The 14,448-nt window shown below is 36.7% G+C and overlaps 2 protein-coding genes across 6 annotated transcripts; one reads left to right on the forward strand and one right to left on the reverse strand.

Annotated features, from left to right (window-relative positions):
- Nucleotides 1-1,176: 1,176 nt before the first annotated feature.
- On the forward strand, nt 1,177-5,490 carry smo (smoothened). The gene is made up of 4 exons (XM_011306267.1): nt 1,177-1,386; nt 1,798-2,675; nt 2,769-3,106; nt 3,308-5,490. Exons 1-4 carry the CDS (start codon nt 1,366-1,368, stop codon nt 4,963-4,965), a joined length of 2,895 nt encoding a protein of 964 aa, XP_011304569.1. The 5' UTR covers nt 1,177-1,365; the 3' UTR covers nt 4,966-5,490.
- Nucleotides 5,491-5,644: 154 nt separating this feature from the next.
- On the reverse strand, nt 5,645-12,637 carry LOC105267429 (androgen-induced gene 1 protein-like). 5 transcript variants are annotated; one of them, XR_892256.1, is made up of 6 exons: nt 9,442-9,540; nt 7,906-8,099; nt 7,218-7,355; nt 6,673-6,890; nt 6,244-6,512; nt 5,645-6,138 (listed from the first exon to the last, which is right to left on the reverse strand). XR_892256.1 is itself a non-coding variant. In XM_011306279.1 (6 exons), exons 2-6 carry the CDS (start codon nt 10,873-10,875, stop codon nt 6,086-6,088), a joined length of 717 nt encoding a protein of 238 aa, XP_011304581.1. In that variant the 5' UTR covers nt 10,876-10,881; nt 12,531-12,637; the 3' UTR covers nt 5,645-6,085. The 5 variants fall into 5 exon arrangements, 4 of the variants coding, with proteins under 4 accessions (XP_011304581.1, XP_011304582.1, XP_011304583.1 ...); XM_011306279.1 differs by lacking the exons at nt 7,906-8,099; nt 9,442-9,540 and adding exons at nt 10,720-10,881; nt 12,531-12,637 and having other exon boundaries at nt 6,361-6,512; XM_011306280.1 differs by lacking the exons at nt 7,906-8,099; nt 9,442-9,540 and adding exons at nt 10,720-10,881; nt 11,217-11,373 and having other exon boundaries at nt 6,361-6,512.
- Between the last annotated feature and the right edge of the window lie 1,811 nt (nt 12,638-14,448).

Below are 14,448 nucleotides of genomic sequence, written 5' to 3' on the forward strand. Positions count from 1 at the left end.
TGCAATAATAAAATTTCATTAGTAGTATATATGTTGCAAAAGTTTCGTTTAAAAAAATGTTGAATTTTTCAATTTCACTAGATATCTTCTGGATTTTTAAATATTCAGTTTTTAAACGATATTTCCATTAATTAGCCATTAAACAAAAAAAAAAAATAGGAATTATTTAAAAAAAAAAAAATGAATGATAGCGGGATCGAACCCTGGCCATCTGCGTGGGAGGCAAGCACGTTACCACTAGGATAACGCGCTACTGCAATAATAAAATTTCATTAGGAGTATATATTTTGCAAAAGCATTGTTGTAAAAAATTGCTAATTTTTCAATTTCGCTGGATATCTTCCCGATTTCCAAATATATAGTTTTTAAACGATATTTCCATTAATTAGGCATTAAAAAAAAAAAAAAATAGGAATTATTTTAAAAAAAAATAGGAATTATTTAAAAAAAAAAAAGAATGTTGGCGGGATCGAAACCCAGCCGTCGGCGTGCTAGCCGAGAACGTTACCGAGAGGCCAACGCGCTCATTAAAATAATTAATTTCATTAGGAGTATATCTTCAACAGATTGAATAATTTTTTTCAATTAAAAGTCCACAAGATGTGGCTTATCCCTTCCGCTCGTTCTCCAGTCAACTAAATTTCAGTTAAACAAATAAAAAACAAAAAGCATTCATGCCACAGAAAATAAAATTCATTATTTTTCATCCGCAATGATTTCTTCACCCGGAGATGATGATTTTTCCACGAACGTTAAAAGTGGCGCCATCCCTCAGATTTCTTCTGACCTAAACGTTCAATTACCAACAAATTATCATTACCAATTTTTCCTAATTATTTACATTGTTTATTAAAAAAAACAACCGCTTGACAGATTGTCAAACAAATTTATAAATACTCAATAAATCAATTAATTTTCCATTCTAAAAAAAAACCGATAATTAAGACTTCAACAATTTGAAACGTCCATTTACCCCAGCATCCCCTAGATGCTGACACCTGCGTATTTAACTGACCTAAATAAATAATTATAAAAACGACCTTGCGTACTCTATTGACCTAAAAATTTGGTCTGTCAAAAATCGGAATGAACTGTGCTAGTGGCGCCCTGAACGAGGAATTCGCAAAGTTCGCCAATTGTCACAAGTATTTCCGAAAAGGAGTGGAGGCGGCGGGGAGGGGGTTGCAATGATGGGGTACATCGTGGGTGGCCTGGAGACGCTTGTGTGGTCCTCCGGGTAGTTCCGTAGCTTGGAATATGCCCTAAAGACGATGTATACGACGCTTCGTCGACAGGAAGAGGTGCACAGACGCTTGTCCGTGGCATCCCTCGTTCCGCAATAATTTCAACATCCACAGATCAACAATGAAGTTCCTCCACATCAAGGTAAACAAATAAAAACATTAATACCGATAATAACACGCCTGAAAATTTCGTCCACCGATTATTTACCGCTGCATCTGGCTATAACCTTCAATGCACACCTGTTTACACCCACGAGCTATAAAAGAACTCTGTCAAAAAAATTTGCTTGGCAGAGTTCTGCTGGAATTTCACTGCAAAAGCCTGATAGATTTTTAGATTTTATGAGGAAATCACAATATTTCCATGAGAGATGCTGCGGAGAAAAAATTTGACTCGAGAATTACTGTAGAGTTCCAATAAACGGTTCCCCAATTTTAAACAGAATTATTTGAAAATAAAAAACAGAATATTTCCCGAGAACTACTCCAGAAGTCGTATAGAATTATTCCAGAGTTCCAAAAAATATCCAACAATTTCTGAACTCCGTTGCAGGCTGCGGTGTACCTCTGCCTCTTGACATTGACCCCTGAAATAACCTGCGAACTATCCCGGAACTTTGTTGTAAACGACAGCAACGATAACAGTACCTGGAAGGAGTTGAGCCTAGGTCTGACAGACTCCAGCTGTCGAAGACCAGCGCAATGCGTTTCCCTGGAGTACAGAACATGCCTGGGCACATCACTGACCTACGAGCAAACATCCCTGGACCTGCTGCCAAGGAACCACTCGCAGGATAAAATCAACGAGACACTAACCCAACTTGAGAGCTTGAAGTACATCCCAAAATGCTGGACAGTGGTCCAGCCACTGCTGTGCTCAGTGTTCATGCCCAAGTGTTCAAACAATCAGCTGGACCTGCCATCCCCAGACACCTGCAGAAAAATTCTGAAGCCCTGTGGAATAGTCATGAACAGTACGATATGGCCGGAGTTCCTGAGGTGCGATAACGAGAGAATTTTCTCGACTCAGTGCAAGAACGACGTGAGGGACGTGAAATTTGGGACCCCAGGCAAATGCCTGAGTCCCCTGGTGAGTGTCAGCTCATCCGTAAGTGGCACTGACGAGTCCTTCGATGGAATTGATGGCTGCAGAGTTCCCTGTCACGATCCCATGTTCCTGCCCGATGAACTCGCCCAGATTCACTCCTTCATCGCTTGGGCAGCTGGCATCTGCGTATTCTTCAATCTTTTTACAATGGTCACATTTTTCATCGACTGGAGATCAGCCAGCAAGTATCCAGCTGCTATTATTTTTCATATCAATGGGTGCTTCCTGGTGTCGTGCATTGGCTGGCTGGTGCAATTCACTCCTGGCAGCAGAGAAGTCATCGTTTGCAGAAAGGATGGAACTCCCAGAACTGGAGAGCCTAGGTAAAGTTGAAATTGAATCTCCTGAGTTCTCCAAGAACAACGGATTACCGTGAATTTTTATTCAAATCGATTTTTTTTAAAATATTTTCACAGTGGAGAGAATATATCATGTGCTGCAGTATTCATCATGGTCTACTACTTCTCCATGGCAGCTGTCGTCTGGTTCGTCATCCTGACGTACGCCTGGCACATGAGCTTCAGGGCCCTGGGAAAAATTCAGGACAAAATCGACAAGAAGAACTCCTATTTTCACCTTCTCGCCTGGTCTATCCCATTCGTTCTCACTGTTCTCACTTTTGCGTACACCAAAATCGATGGAAATAGTGTCACAGGAATTTGTTATGTGACACATGAACCTGTGGCTAGAGGTCTTCTGGTGCTCCTGCCCCTGCTGTGTGGATCACTCGCTGGTGGATATTTCTTGTCAAGAGGTAATTAACGATTCGTTTTGGTAATTGTTTTTTCATCTCATCAATTGTTTCATGCGCTCTAAATACCTGGAATGTCACGTAAGTCTGAAGAGAATATTTATTATTGAAAGGAAATTTTTATTTCATTTTCACTCAAAAATTCTCTCTGTTCCCAATTTTCGTTTATATTTCCGAAAGACTAAGCCAATTTCTTTTTCTCAGGATTAATCACGCTTATCCACTTGAAGATAAGTAGCCAAGAGATAATCTCTAAACGTGCCAGTTCAAAAATCCGGGAGACGATAATCCGCGTGGGTCTCTTCACGATATTTATTTATGTAGCAGTGATAATAACGATCTACTGTCACATCCACGACTTCCTGAACTCAGAAAAATGGTCGCGTTCCTTTCGTGATTACATGTGGTGTTCGATCCTGACTAAATCCCAGGGGACAAATCAGTGCACCATGGAGTCACGTCCAAGTATAGCAAAACTTCAGCTGCACCTGCTGGCGCATTTTTTCGCTGGAGTTCTGATGTCGTCGTGGGTGTGGACGGGTTCAACAGTGGACACCTGGACACGCTTCCTTCGACGGACATTTCATAATGAGAATGAGGAGCCAGTGAAGCTGAAGAAGCACAAGGTGATAGCCCAGGCATTCGCCAAGAGGAAGACATTCAACAATGCAGGACGTCTCTCCATCAGTTTTCATCATACTCACGAGGATCCAGTGGGCATGAACTTCGACCTGAACTCCGTGGCATCTCAGGACTTCAGCTCAACTTGGGCAGCTGCTCTTCCAAAATTCGTGACACGTCGTGGAGCTCTCGTTGGCAACAACACAGGATCAACCTCGAGTTATCGAAGGAACTCAGTGGATTCAGAGATCAGTATAAGTGTCAGGAGATTCTCGGTGGAGTCCAGGCGAAATTCCCTGGACTCTCAGATATCGTATGGTGTGCAGTTCGCTGAGCTGAAGACAACGAGAAAAGTGGCATCATCCTCTGGGCATAGATCGAGACGAGGTAAACGAAGAAGAGAGTTCAGTAAGTCGAGATCGACGAAGTCAGGGCCCCTATTCAGGAGGGGAAGCACCACCTCTCAAGAGAGTCAGCTGGGGGCACAGATTCTCTCGGCGTTGACAATCGGCGGTGTTCCCAACATGAAGAGGAGGTCTGCTACTGTTGGACTCAATGGGGAGACCCTGGGCTCCAAGATTATTGATGGCAAGGATATGGGAATGCTGATGCCGTTTTTATTTGGTGGACAGAGTAACAGTGACGATGACACCAGTGAGGAGAAAAATCGGGACGTCGAGGCTGGACCTGTGGAGAAGACGCAGGAGAGTGAGAGTGAAAGTGAACCCGATGAGGAGACAAAGATGATTGAGAATGAGGGGCAGAGGAGCAAGAGCAGTGATAAATCGGGGAAGAGTTATCAGGAGGGCAGGAAGAGCAGGGAGAGCAGGAGGAGTAAATATGTTATTCAAGATGAGACTATCCTCAAGCAACTCATTCAAGAGTCCAAGGAGATCGTCAGGAGGGAGAGGGAGGAGAGAAAACCTGGAATTGGGGATTTGGGAGCGAGCATTACGAATTATTGCCCGGAATTGGGAAAATTAATGATTGGCGATGGACAAATCAATGCCAGGGAAATGGCAACTCAGACTTCGCTGCCTCTGGATGTACTGGAGATGGAGGAGTTGAAGCAGAGTATTGATGAAATCATCAGCAGCAGAAATTGCAGCTCAAAGGGGACACAGATATCACCGCAATTGAATAAAGGGGGCAGGAGGGGTGAGAAGGGGTCAGCGGTAAGTCCTGTGCCTGCACCGAGACCATCCAAGGAGGGAAAGAGGAAAGAGTCGAAGAATGTTTGAGGGGCAGTGAATTCTTTGGGAAATTATATTGCTTTTTTTTTATTTTTATAAACTGGAAAAAACTTGATTTTTTTTGGTGGAAATCACCAAATATTGAAAAATTCACTCGACGCCCTCAAATATTCTTCTGCAGTTGTAAATAAATGTTTTCAATGGTTTTGTAATGATGGCATTGCATTTAAGGGAGGAAAAGTATTTTTCTACTGTTTATAGATACCTCACGCCGATTTTTGAGAATGTATTGACTTTTTTTTTAATGTTTTTTCGATAGATTTGTACTTAAGATTAATGATAATACTCATTTATTCCATGACAATCGATAATACTCGGCCAAATATTGTTGTTCCGCATGTTCGAGAACTTTAGTTTATGAGAATATGTATTTTAAGACTGAAATGTCAATGAATTCGTTTGATACGACGATTATAGTGAAGATTATATGTAGTTTTTAATTTTTACTTTAAACAATGCAATACAGGATGTTTGTCAGGATTATTTTTTACCAATGCTCGACAATTTTAAAGTTATTGTCGATTTGTGGAATGCAGTCATTGAATTTGTATTCAAGAATTCCAATAAATTTCATTTATTAATCAATTAATATTCTCCGTAAGGATTCCCATAAATTTATTTCACGAACGAAAACGAATTCGCTCTTAAAAAATTAACATTCAATGAATAAAAAATCAAATAATTTTTGTACTATTTTCAATGTTCTACAGAGCTGGGCACTAGTTTGTAAAATTGACACATTGCTATTTTAAATAATCGGAGATTATTGTTAATTAATTAATTAATTGATCTCCCCAGCTCTGGGTCACAGTAAAAGATGATGGCAGCACTCTCTTAGGCACAGTAAGACTTCTATTAAGTAGAAAATCATCACACTCTCCTCTTTATTACACAGTGAACACATTTTTTACTCTAAGGCAACAATTCCCCTAATTTCCTATTAGATATCTATATTATTTATCATATAACCGATATTCTCTACTGTTCACATTATTATTCCATTAGACAATCTCTTTAGTTTAACATTACAATGAAAAATGGTTACAAAAAATAAGAAATTGATGGATTTGACAATTGATTTGAAGCTTGGACTAGCCAATGAACTTAATTACTTGGTTTTCTTCTTCTTACTAGTCTTACTGGATGTTCTTTTGATAGTACCTGCAAACAAATTGCGAGAAAATATTTCTTTAAAAAATGAAAATGTGAATTGAGCATGAATTTTTGGATAGCAGCACGAAATAAAAATAAAATTTCGATATTCACCACCACCAGAACCACCACCGATGACAATAGAGCACACGTTGGCATCACCCTTCGGTGACAACTGGCGTGGCTACTTGTGTTTCGAGTGGCTTTTGAGTTGTTTAGAATGTTCGTTACCCCAGAGAAGATGATCAAAACCCTCGCCAGCGAGATACAGAAGACTGCAGAAGAAGAGAAGAGCGAGCAGGAAGACAATCCTCATGGGCAATGAGAGGACCTCCATCACTGGATACACCCAAATGCCGGACTTGTAGTAAATAAAGTGAATCCTAAAAATGAATATCCAAAATAATTTCTAACATTTCGATTACCGCATTCACTTCAATTTCATTTAATTAATTGACTTTTTTTTTGTCGATATCGAATTGGAAATGGAATAGATTAGATTCTAGTTGCGTATTTTGATGTCATGATTGCGTAGTCACTCACCAGACTAAATACGACAGCATGACAAGTGCGAGACCACCGAAACCGTATGACCTCTTTGGGTATTGTCTCGGTGCGACAAGCATTTCAATAACTGTTGAAACCACAACCATCGTATGCATCAGATGATTCAGCCACCATGGGAAATAAGGATCGAGAGCTTTTGGTAGCACCAATTCACGGTCAACGAACATCAGGCTCCAGAACACGACGCCTACGAACTGAAAAATTCAAAGAATAAAATTTCATTCCAAACGATAAAATCACTCGGCAATTATATTTACAAATTTTTGTAATTTTTTTACCAACGACAAAGTCACTTGGCATTTCTCTAGAATTTTTTATTGATGAGTCATTTAATTTCTTGAATATTCCCGTAATTAAAATTAATTTAAAAAACGTGAAATTTGAAAAATTCGGTCAATAAACATTTTTTATCTTCATATTTCGTTTCCTTTCGTCCAATAAAATCGATTAAATCGTGAAAATTGATGATAAATTAACATAATTAATTGGAAGATTTGAAATAAACATGAAGGGGTATTCACCATGGCAAGAGGAAAGCCGAACGCGGCGTGGAAATAATCCTTGATCCGCCTCAAAGCTGGAGTTCTCTTCGGTATAACTTTGTTTGACCCATAAAGATCATTCAAAATGCAGAGGAAGAAGAAGACTGTCTGGGCTATCTGCAAAAAAATAATAAACCATTCAGGTCCGATTCTCTCCCGTGATTCTGTTGTATCATTGAATGTCATTGTACAATTGTCAGGTGAAATGTCATGAAAATTTCTACTCGCATTCGCTATTCAATAACTTTTGACAGTCGACTTGACACGGGGGAAATGAATTTTTTATCTTGGGAATAGTCACGTGGAGATAACATTTCGCTCTCACGGTCTCATATTATAAAAAGTTTAAATAACAAGTGACCCAATCACGTCGGGACCTGTGATTCGTGATTTTAGAGTTCTCGGGTCATTGTGGTTGAATCGAGGATCGATTTCCTGGGACTGGACCCAATTTTTTGTGATAAAAAGGGTGATGACTCGATGAATAATTACTATCGGGCAAGATGACAGGTTTTGCAACACCATTTGTTTAAAATAATTGCTGGGAATTATTCAGTTGGAGGGGAAGTGCTTAGATATGGCGAGTGGCTGGATAAAATTTTTATTAGAAAGCATTTATTTATGGGGCATTAGAATTATTTAATAAATGACAAGTTGAGGTACCAACCACATCCCAGACAGTGAGGAATTTGAATTTCCCACCGTATGCCCCGTGCATCTTGACGACATTTCCTGGTACATCAGTGAATGTGAAGTCATAATAAACAGAAAATGCAAATTGCGCACAGGCAATTACGTGAAATCCAATCAGCAGATACTCCCTCATATCCCCGATTATTCGATTATTTCACTGCTCGTTATCTACACGGAAAAAATATATATACTTGAATCCAGTATATTATATATTTTATCCCGACAGGAGAAGGGGGAGGGGCTATTTATCGCAATTTTTCGTGGAGGTGAAAGCGAAAAAAAAGTGATGGAATTATCGCATTTTTTTTTATTATTTATTTATCTGGATGATTATTGGTTTTAGATAGAAATGTTGAGGAACTTTTTTCTGAGGAATTTAATTTTCGATAAAAAAACTCTTGTCACATTTTCACCTAAAATCGACAGCTTTCGAGATAACTCGATATTTGATGGGAGGAAAAATCGACTTTTTTCTTCAATCGCAACTAAAAAGGGTGGCGTGTGGAAGAAGATCGAATCGTACATCTGAATGCGGTCGATCGGTTGTTGGCATGACTTAATGTGTCGAACATTCTAAACTTATCGTTTGAGATCGATTGAATATGCAATAAAGTAAATCGGCGCGTACTCCACGATAATCCACGAATTAATTATTTTCATTTATAATTTTTGGGTTATATATCTTTCGTTAATTTATTATTGCATGATTATTATTTATAGCCGATTTTTTCGATATTTTTCGCTGATTTGGAAGTCGAACGGGACTCGTTGACAGATGAAATTTTTAATAAAAATTCTAATGATGCGGTTGGAAAATCGATTGTGCAAGTACTCGGCTATTTTTTCTATACATCTGACAAAAAAAGAACAGAAAAGGTCATAAACTTGGGAAGAACTTCCATAAAAATATCGGAAGAAAAAAATTGATTGAATCGCAATAAAATCGGTAGAAAATGATTTTTCTCCTGCTCGGGCTTGAAATTCCAGTCTCCACCGGATGTAACTTAATAAACAACAAATCGATTTTACATCTCCGATAATTGAATTACCCGTGTCACTATTAGGTTTTCTAAAAACACTCCGACGAGACCTCAATGTCCGAATGAAATAAACAAATATATTTTTATTTATAATAAAGAAAAGGGAAAATATCAAATATCAAAAATTTCTGCATTTCGAAAAATTCCCAAAGGAATTATCAATATCACATATATACCGAATATATTCTCCGAAAAACACAATATATTATAGATATATCAAATATAATGATTTTCATATATTTTTTTTTTGGAAAATGAATTTTCCCATGGATTTTCTCGGATGGAAATGTAATCCGTAATCCGTGGGGCGTGTCTTTTCCGCGATAAAATTGGGCAGTTGTACTTCCGGGTTGCCACGAGGTTCGGTAAAACCTGAAGACTGCCTGATTATTTCAGGAACACCACGAATATTCTCGGCACAATCACCAACTGGGGGAGAGACTGGGGGATGATGCGTCGCGCACTTTTACCTCGAGCTTTCACCGGGGAAATTTCGCGCTTTTCATGGAAAATGGAAGAGCTTTGGGAGTATTGACGTGACTCGAGTGAATAGACTTGACTTACTGAACCACCCGACGAGAATCCAGTGGCACGAGCACCAGTAAATATAAATGTCATTGGGAGGGGGTGGGATGCTGCGTCGTGCGATAGAGTTCGAATGATCAGAACCATTTGCCACTCCTCGGGTAATCATTTGTCAATTGCCAAAAGGAATTGTGACATTTGTTGACATTCCACCGTTTCTCGAATTTTTGTTGCAATTTTTTTCGCTCGAATTCCCGGTGGAACTCCGGGATGGCCGGAATTTTCGCGGGGAATTCCGCGATTTTTTTCAGAATCTCTTTGATTTGATTCTGAATCTCACTATTTGTCAACTAAAGACTAATGACAGTTGCTGATAATCAGGCGTGTTCCAAATTTTGGAAGACCTGAATTTTTTTTCAGGAATGAGTTCCCGGGTAGCAATAAAAATTCCGCACAAGTGGAACAATCGATGATGAACCGACACGACCTCGAGGTTTCTGCAGCCGTGACTCAATCGATAGTGAGTATATCGATTTAATGGTGTTAACAATATAAATAATGAAATATTCGATTCCGAAGTGTGAAATAAAAAGCCATAATAAAACATTACGAATTAAACATATGAAAAGATAAAGTGGAATTCATGAGAATTCATGAGAATTTCCAACATTTTCATGAGTGAAATCAGAATGAATTTTAATAATCGCAATTTTTCTCTCAATTCTGCAAGATCCACTAAGACCCTCTGCCCCAGATAAATTATTCCTACTCATGCGAAGATTATTATCGCGTTATATAACTCTGAAAATTTTTTATTGCGCAATGATCAAGGGCAATTTATAATAATGCAGAAGAGGTAATTGTGTCGGTGAGGTCTAGGGAGAAAAGTCATTCCCCACACGATACAATAAATCATAATTGTCCACTCGTGATAAAAACCTTTAGCCTTCTTCACAGGTAAATTAAATAATCCCACAGAATATATACAAGACTGGTAGAAATAAATAATTGTTTTCCCCAAGGGATTTTACTTGGGGAAAAAAAATCATTTGCCAAAAGAATTTTCTCTTAATGGTAATAATAAATATAAAAAGAAGAGAATCCAGTCCTCAGATAATGAAAAATATTTTTACGTCATGAATGAATGAAATATTTTTACGTCATGAATGAATGAATCATGAATTATTCATTAATGATTAATTATTGGGGACTTTTGCACTCACCACTCCCCAAATCGTCAGATACTTGAGCTGTCCGGGATCAAATTTTTTGAACCGATGGGCCAGTAACGGTATGTCCATATTAAAAAATGCCTGATACAATGTGAAACTGTAGGCGGAAAATGCCGTTAAGTGGAATAAATTCATTAGAGTTCCCATTTTTATCTGCAATTGAAAAATAAAAGTAAGTGTTAATAAACAATCGTAATTCCATTATTTGAATTATTATTAAACATAATTTTATAATATAAAGATCAATAATAATAATCATTAGTTATAATCGTTAAAAAAATTATCATTATGAAATAATAATATTGTAATTAATATTTTATTAAGACTTAAAAAAAAAATTAAAAATAATGTTTTGAGGACTAAAAAATGAATTGTAATTGTTGAAATGTCGGGTTTTGGTGAAAGTTAATTAGATTCACTGATAGGTTGTGAGACTGCAGTTGTCTGGAGTGAAACTTGACCACTAGCTTGAAAACTGAATTTGAGACCTTGACAGATTTCTCAAGGAAAACCGGTTTTCATCGAGAATTCACCGATCACTCTTCGACAATATTAGATACAATGCTGTAATGAACTGCAATTCAATTTGATTCGAGGGCTCTCATTCACTGGCCAACAGTCTGCCAACGCAATCATTCGCAAACTGACGCCTCCGATTGCTCACTCTGTCCCTCGTATCGGTTATCCTATCTGTTTATTTGTTTCAATTTATTTTTCACTTGGTATTCGCCTTCGATATCACGGCCAGACGGCGATTACTGCAGGTCAATGAAATGATTAAATTGCCATTAAGTTTTTGCGAATTTTTATTGAGAAATCGAAATCGGGAAGTCGTTCTAGATCAGCGAAATTTTCTACTTTCGCTTGAGGCCGATTTATCTGGAAGGTATCGGGTTTAGACAGAAATGTCAAAAGACCGTTTTTCTCGGGAATTGAATCAGCTAGAAAAAAGTTATTTAATGTTTTTTTCTCGGGGTGAGGGCTTTCGAGATAAATTATTGTGAGAGCTATTTTTAGAAATCCGGAATCATCACCGGGAAGTTATTGATATTAATCGATTGATCGAGTGATTACGTTGGTGTTGATTGTTCTTATCAGTCAATGTCAATTGAACGATTTTTTATCTCCGTATAATGAATGATTCTCAAAAAATGGTGATTAAAGTTTTAATAGTAGTTTTAGGATTTATTTTGATTGGAATTTGTAATGAAAATTATTGACAGAAAATATAAAAACATGTTAAATAGTCAATGATAAACTCAAACCGTCGCTCGTTACCGCAATGAATATTTCTAATCAATACCGGGAATTAAGTTGGATGAGTTGACAACTACTCCCCAACCATTTGACAACAGATCAGCTGTTAGATAACAACAGTCATCCATAATAAAAACTAAACCGAATAAAAACAAGAGGAAAAATAATAAAAAATTTACATAAAAAGTGCGCAAAAATACGGAAACATCAAGTGAATGTGTCAGCTCTTAAAAAAAACTGTTTCCACGAGAAGCTAAATTTATTCTGATGATTTGCAATAATGTCTTCAATGTTAATGAAAAAAAATACAGTGTAAGGATAAAATAAAAAAAAATGATTGATAATTAAAATGAGAATTGAAATGGCAATATTTCGGGGTAATTTTTATGAGATAATGAAGAAAAATACGAAAATTGGGATTGAATTTCTGATTGTTATTATTATTCCCAGAATATCGGGAAAAATGGAACGGAAATTGAGAGTTCCGTTGGAATTCACAATTTTCTCGTCAAAAATTCCAGGGGAATCGAATAAAATTTACTCACCTCGAGTGATTTCCAATTGGCATCCCCAGAGACGACTGGAATTTCTCCAGGAATTCAATTGCTGGAGTGACGATTAATAGATGATGCTGTGACGAAGTCAGAAAGACGACTGACTAAATCAGGAAATTCACCATCGGCGGATGAATTCCGTTATCGCGTCGGTTTCAGCGCCCCTCTTCGGTATTTTACGGTGGCACATGTTATCATCGCCATTTTTTTATCGACGAAATAGTTATCGGATAACAACGGAAATAAATTCCATTGGTCTTCATCCGGAGACAATTAAAACAGAAATTCCTCATTCCCAGAATCAAACAGAAAATTTTATTTAAACATTCTCAATTAACAATACCCATTAAAAAATTGAAAGTTAATTATGCGATGAAAAAGGGAAGTCATTATTTATACAAAATAAATCCCTTTGAACTCGAAATAAATCTTGGCTCGAATTTTTGAATTAACAAAAATGCGCGCGAAAAAAATTTAAAATTTATTGCGATTTTTGTCTTGTTAATGACTTTTTGCGAAATTATTAACAATATTTATTGGGATTTGTGTTTATCTCGGTTATTTATATTTATTTTTGCTATCGGATTGAGTTCATGGGTGAAATCTAATTGAATTCGATAATCTCAATTAATTCTCGTGGATTTGACGCACATCGGGGCCTTAATTATTCCACAAAATCGATAGAATTAAGTTGTTTAGTCACAAGTATTTTATTTTTCAGCCTTGACTCAATCGTGAATAACAACAAGTATTTAATTAGATAAATGAGATTCTATGACGCAGTGAATTAAAATTAAAAATCAAATCTGCTTTATATCTTTAAATATTCAATCAAATGTATTTGTTATTTAATAATCAAAGATAGCCAAACACAAACAAATATTGAACCAACAATAAAAAATAAAAACGACAATAAATTTTCATAGCAATTAATTCTTCTCAGAGTTAATTAATATTCTCTGATCAATTATGAATATTCCCAATGAATAATTCATACAACAAATCAATAATAAATAAGCAACAAATAATAATTGCTGGGTAAATATAATAATTTATTACAATTCAATCAATGCACTTCGCATTATTCATTAATTATTTAAAAAAAAAAAAAAATACCTGCCACCCCTCCTGGTAATTATTGCAATTGAAATCTAATTAGCATTGGGATTAGGAACAAGTGGTTCATCTTGATATTGGGGAATCTTCATTCTCCATGCCTGACAGTGCAGCAGATTACCCACAGGTACGATCTCTACTTCCGCCGATTTTTATTGCCTCCAACGGCCTCTCCTGGAGCTCCTGCCAACTCCACAATCACTCCGCGATCTGTAATCAACAATGAATTAAATTGAATATAATAACATTGACATTAAACCGCGCAATTGCAATCCACTCCCTCCACTGGAGGATTAATTGATATTCAATTGCGCTACAGGTGAAAATCGAATCGATTGGTACAGTAAATATTTTCATTTAAAATAAACAGCGATGATCACTGGAATTAAATAATAACGTAATTGAAAATAAATAAAATGGGGGAATTGTTATTGTGTGGGAGAAAGCCATGGGGGTTTTTATTTTTGGGTTTATTATAAAAAAAAATTTATTGCAGTGCGAAATTTATTAATTAATCTATATTACTCTGATTAATTGAATAATTCATTTATTTATTCATTCATAATGATAAAACTGTGAATAATTATAAATTTATAAATTATAAATATAAATTATAATATATTCACGTAAATGAAAAAATTGAAAAGGAGGAATTTGGCGTTTTTTAAATTAGAGTTTTATAGGTAATACCTGATAATTGTTTTGTTTTTAAAAATATGGAAATTAAAAAATGGAAAGGCGCAAATTAGTGGGAGTGAATGTAAAATTTTTACTCGAATGCATCGTCATGAAT

Source organism: Fopius arisanus, unplaced genomic scaffold (assembly GCF_000806365.1).
Source record: "Fopius arisanus strain USDA-PBARC FA_bdor unplaced genomic scaffold, ASM80636v1 scaffold00046, whole genome shotgun sequence".
Lineage (NCBI taxonomy): Eukaryota > Metazoa > Arthropoda > Insecta > Hymenoptera > Braconidae > Fopius > Fopius arisanus.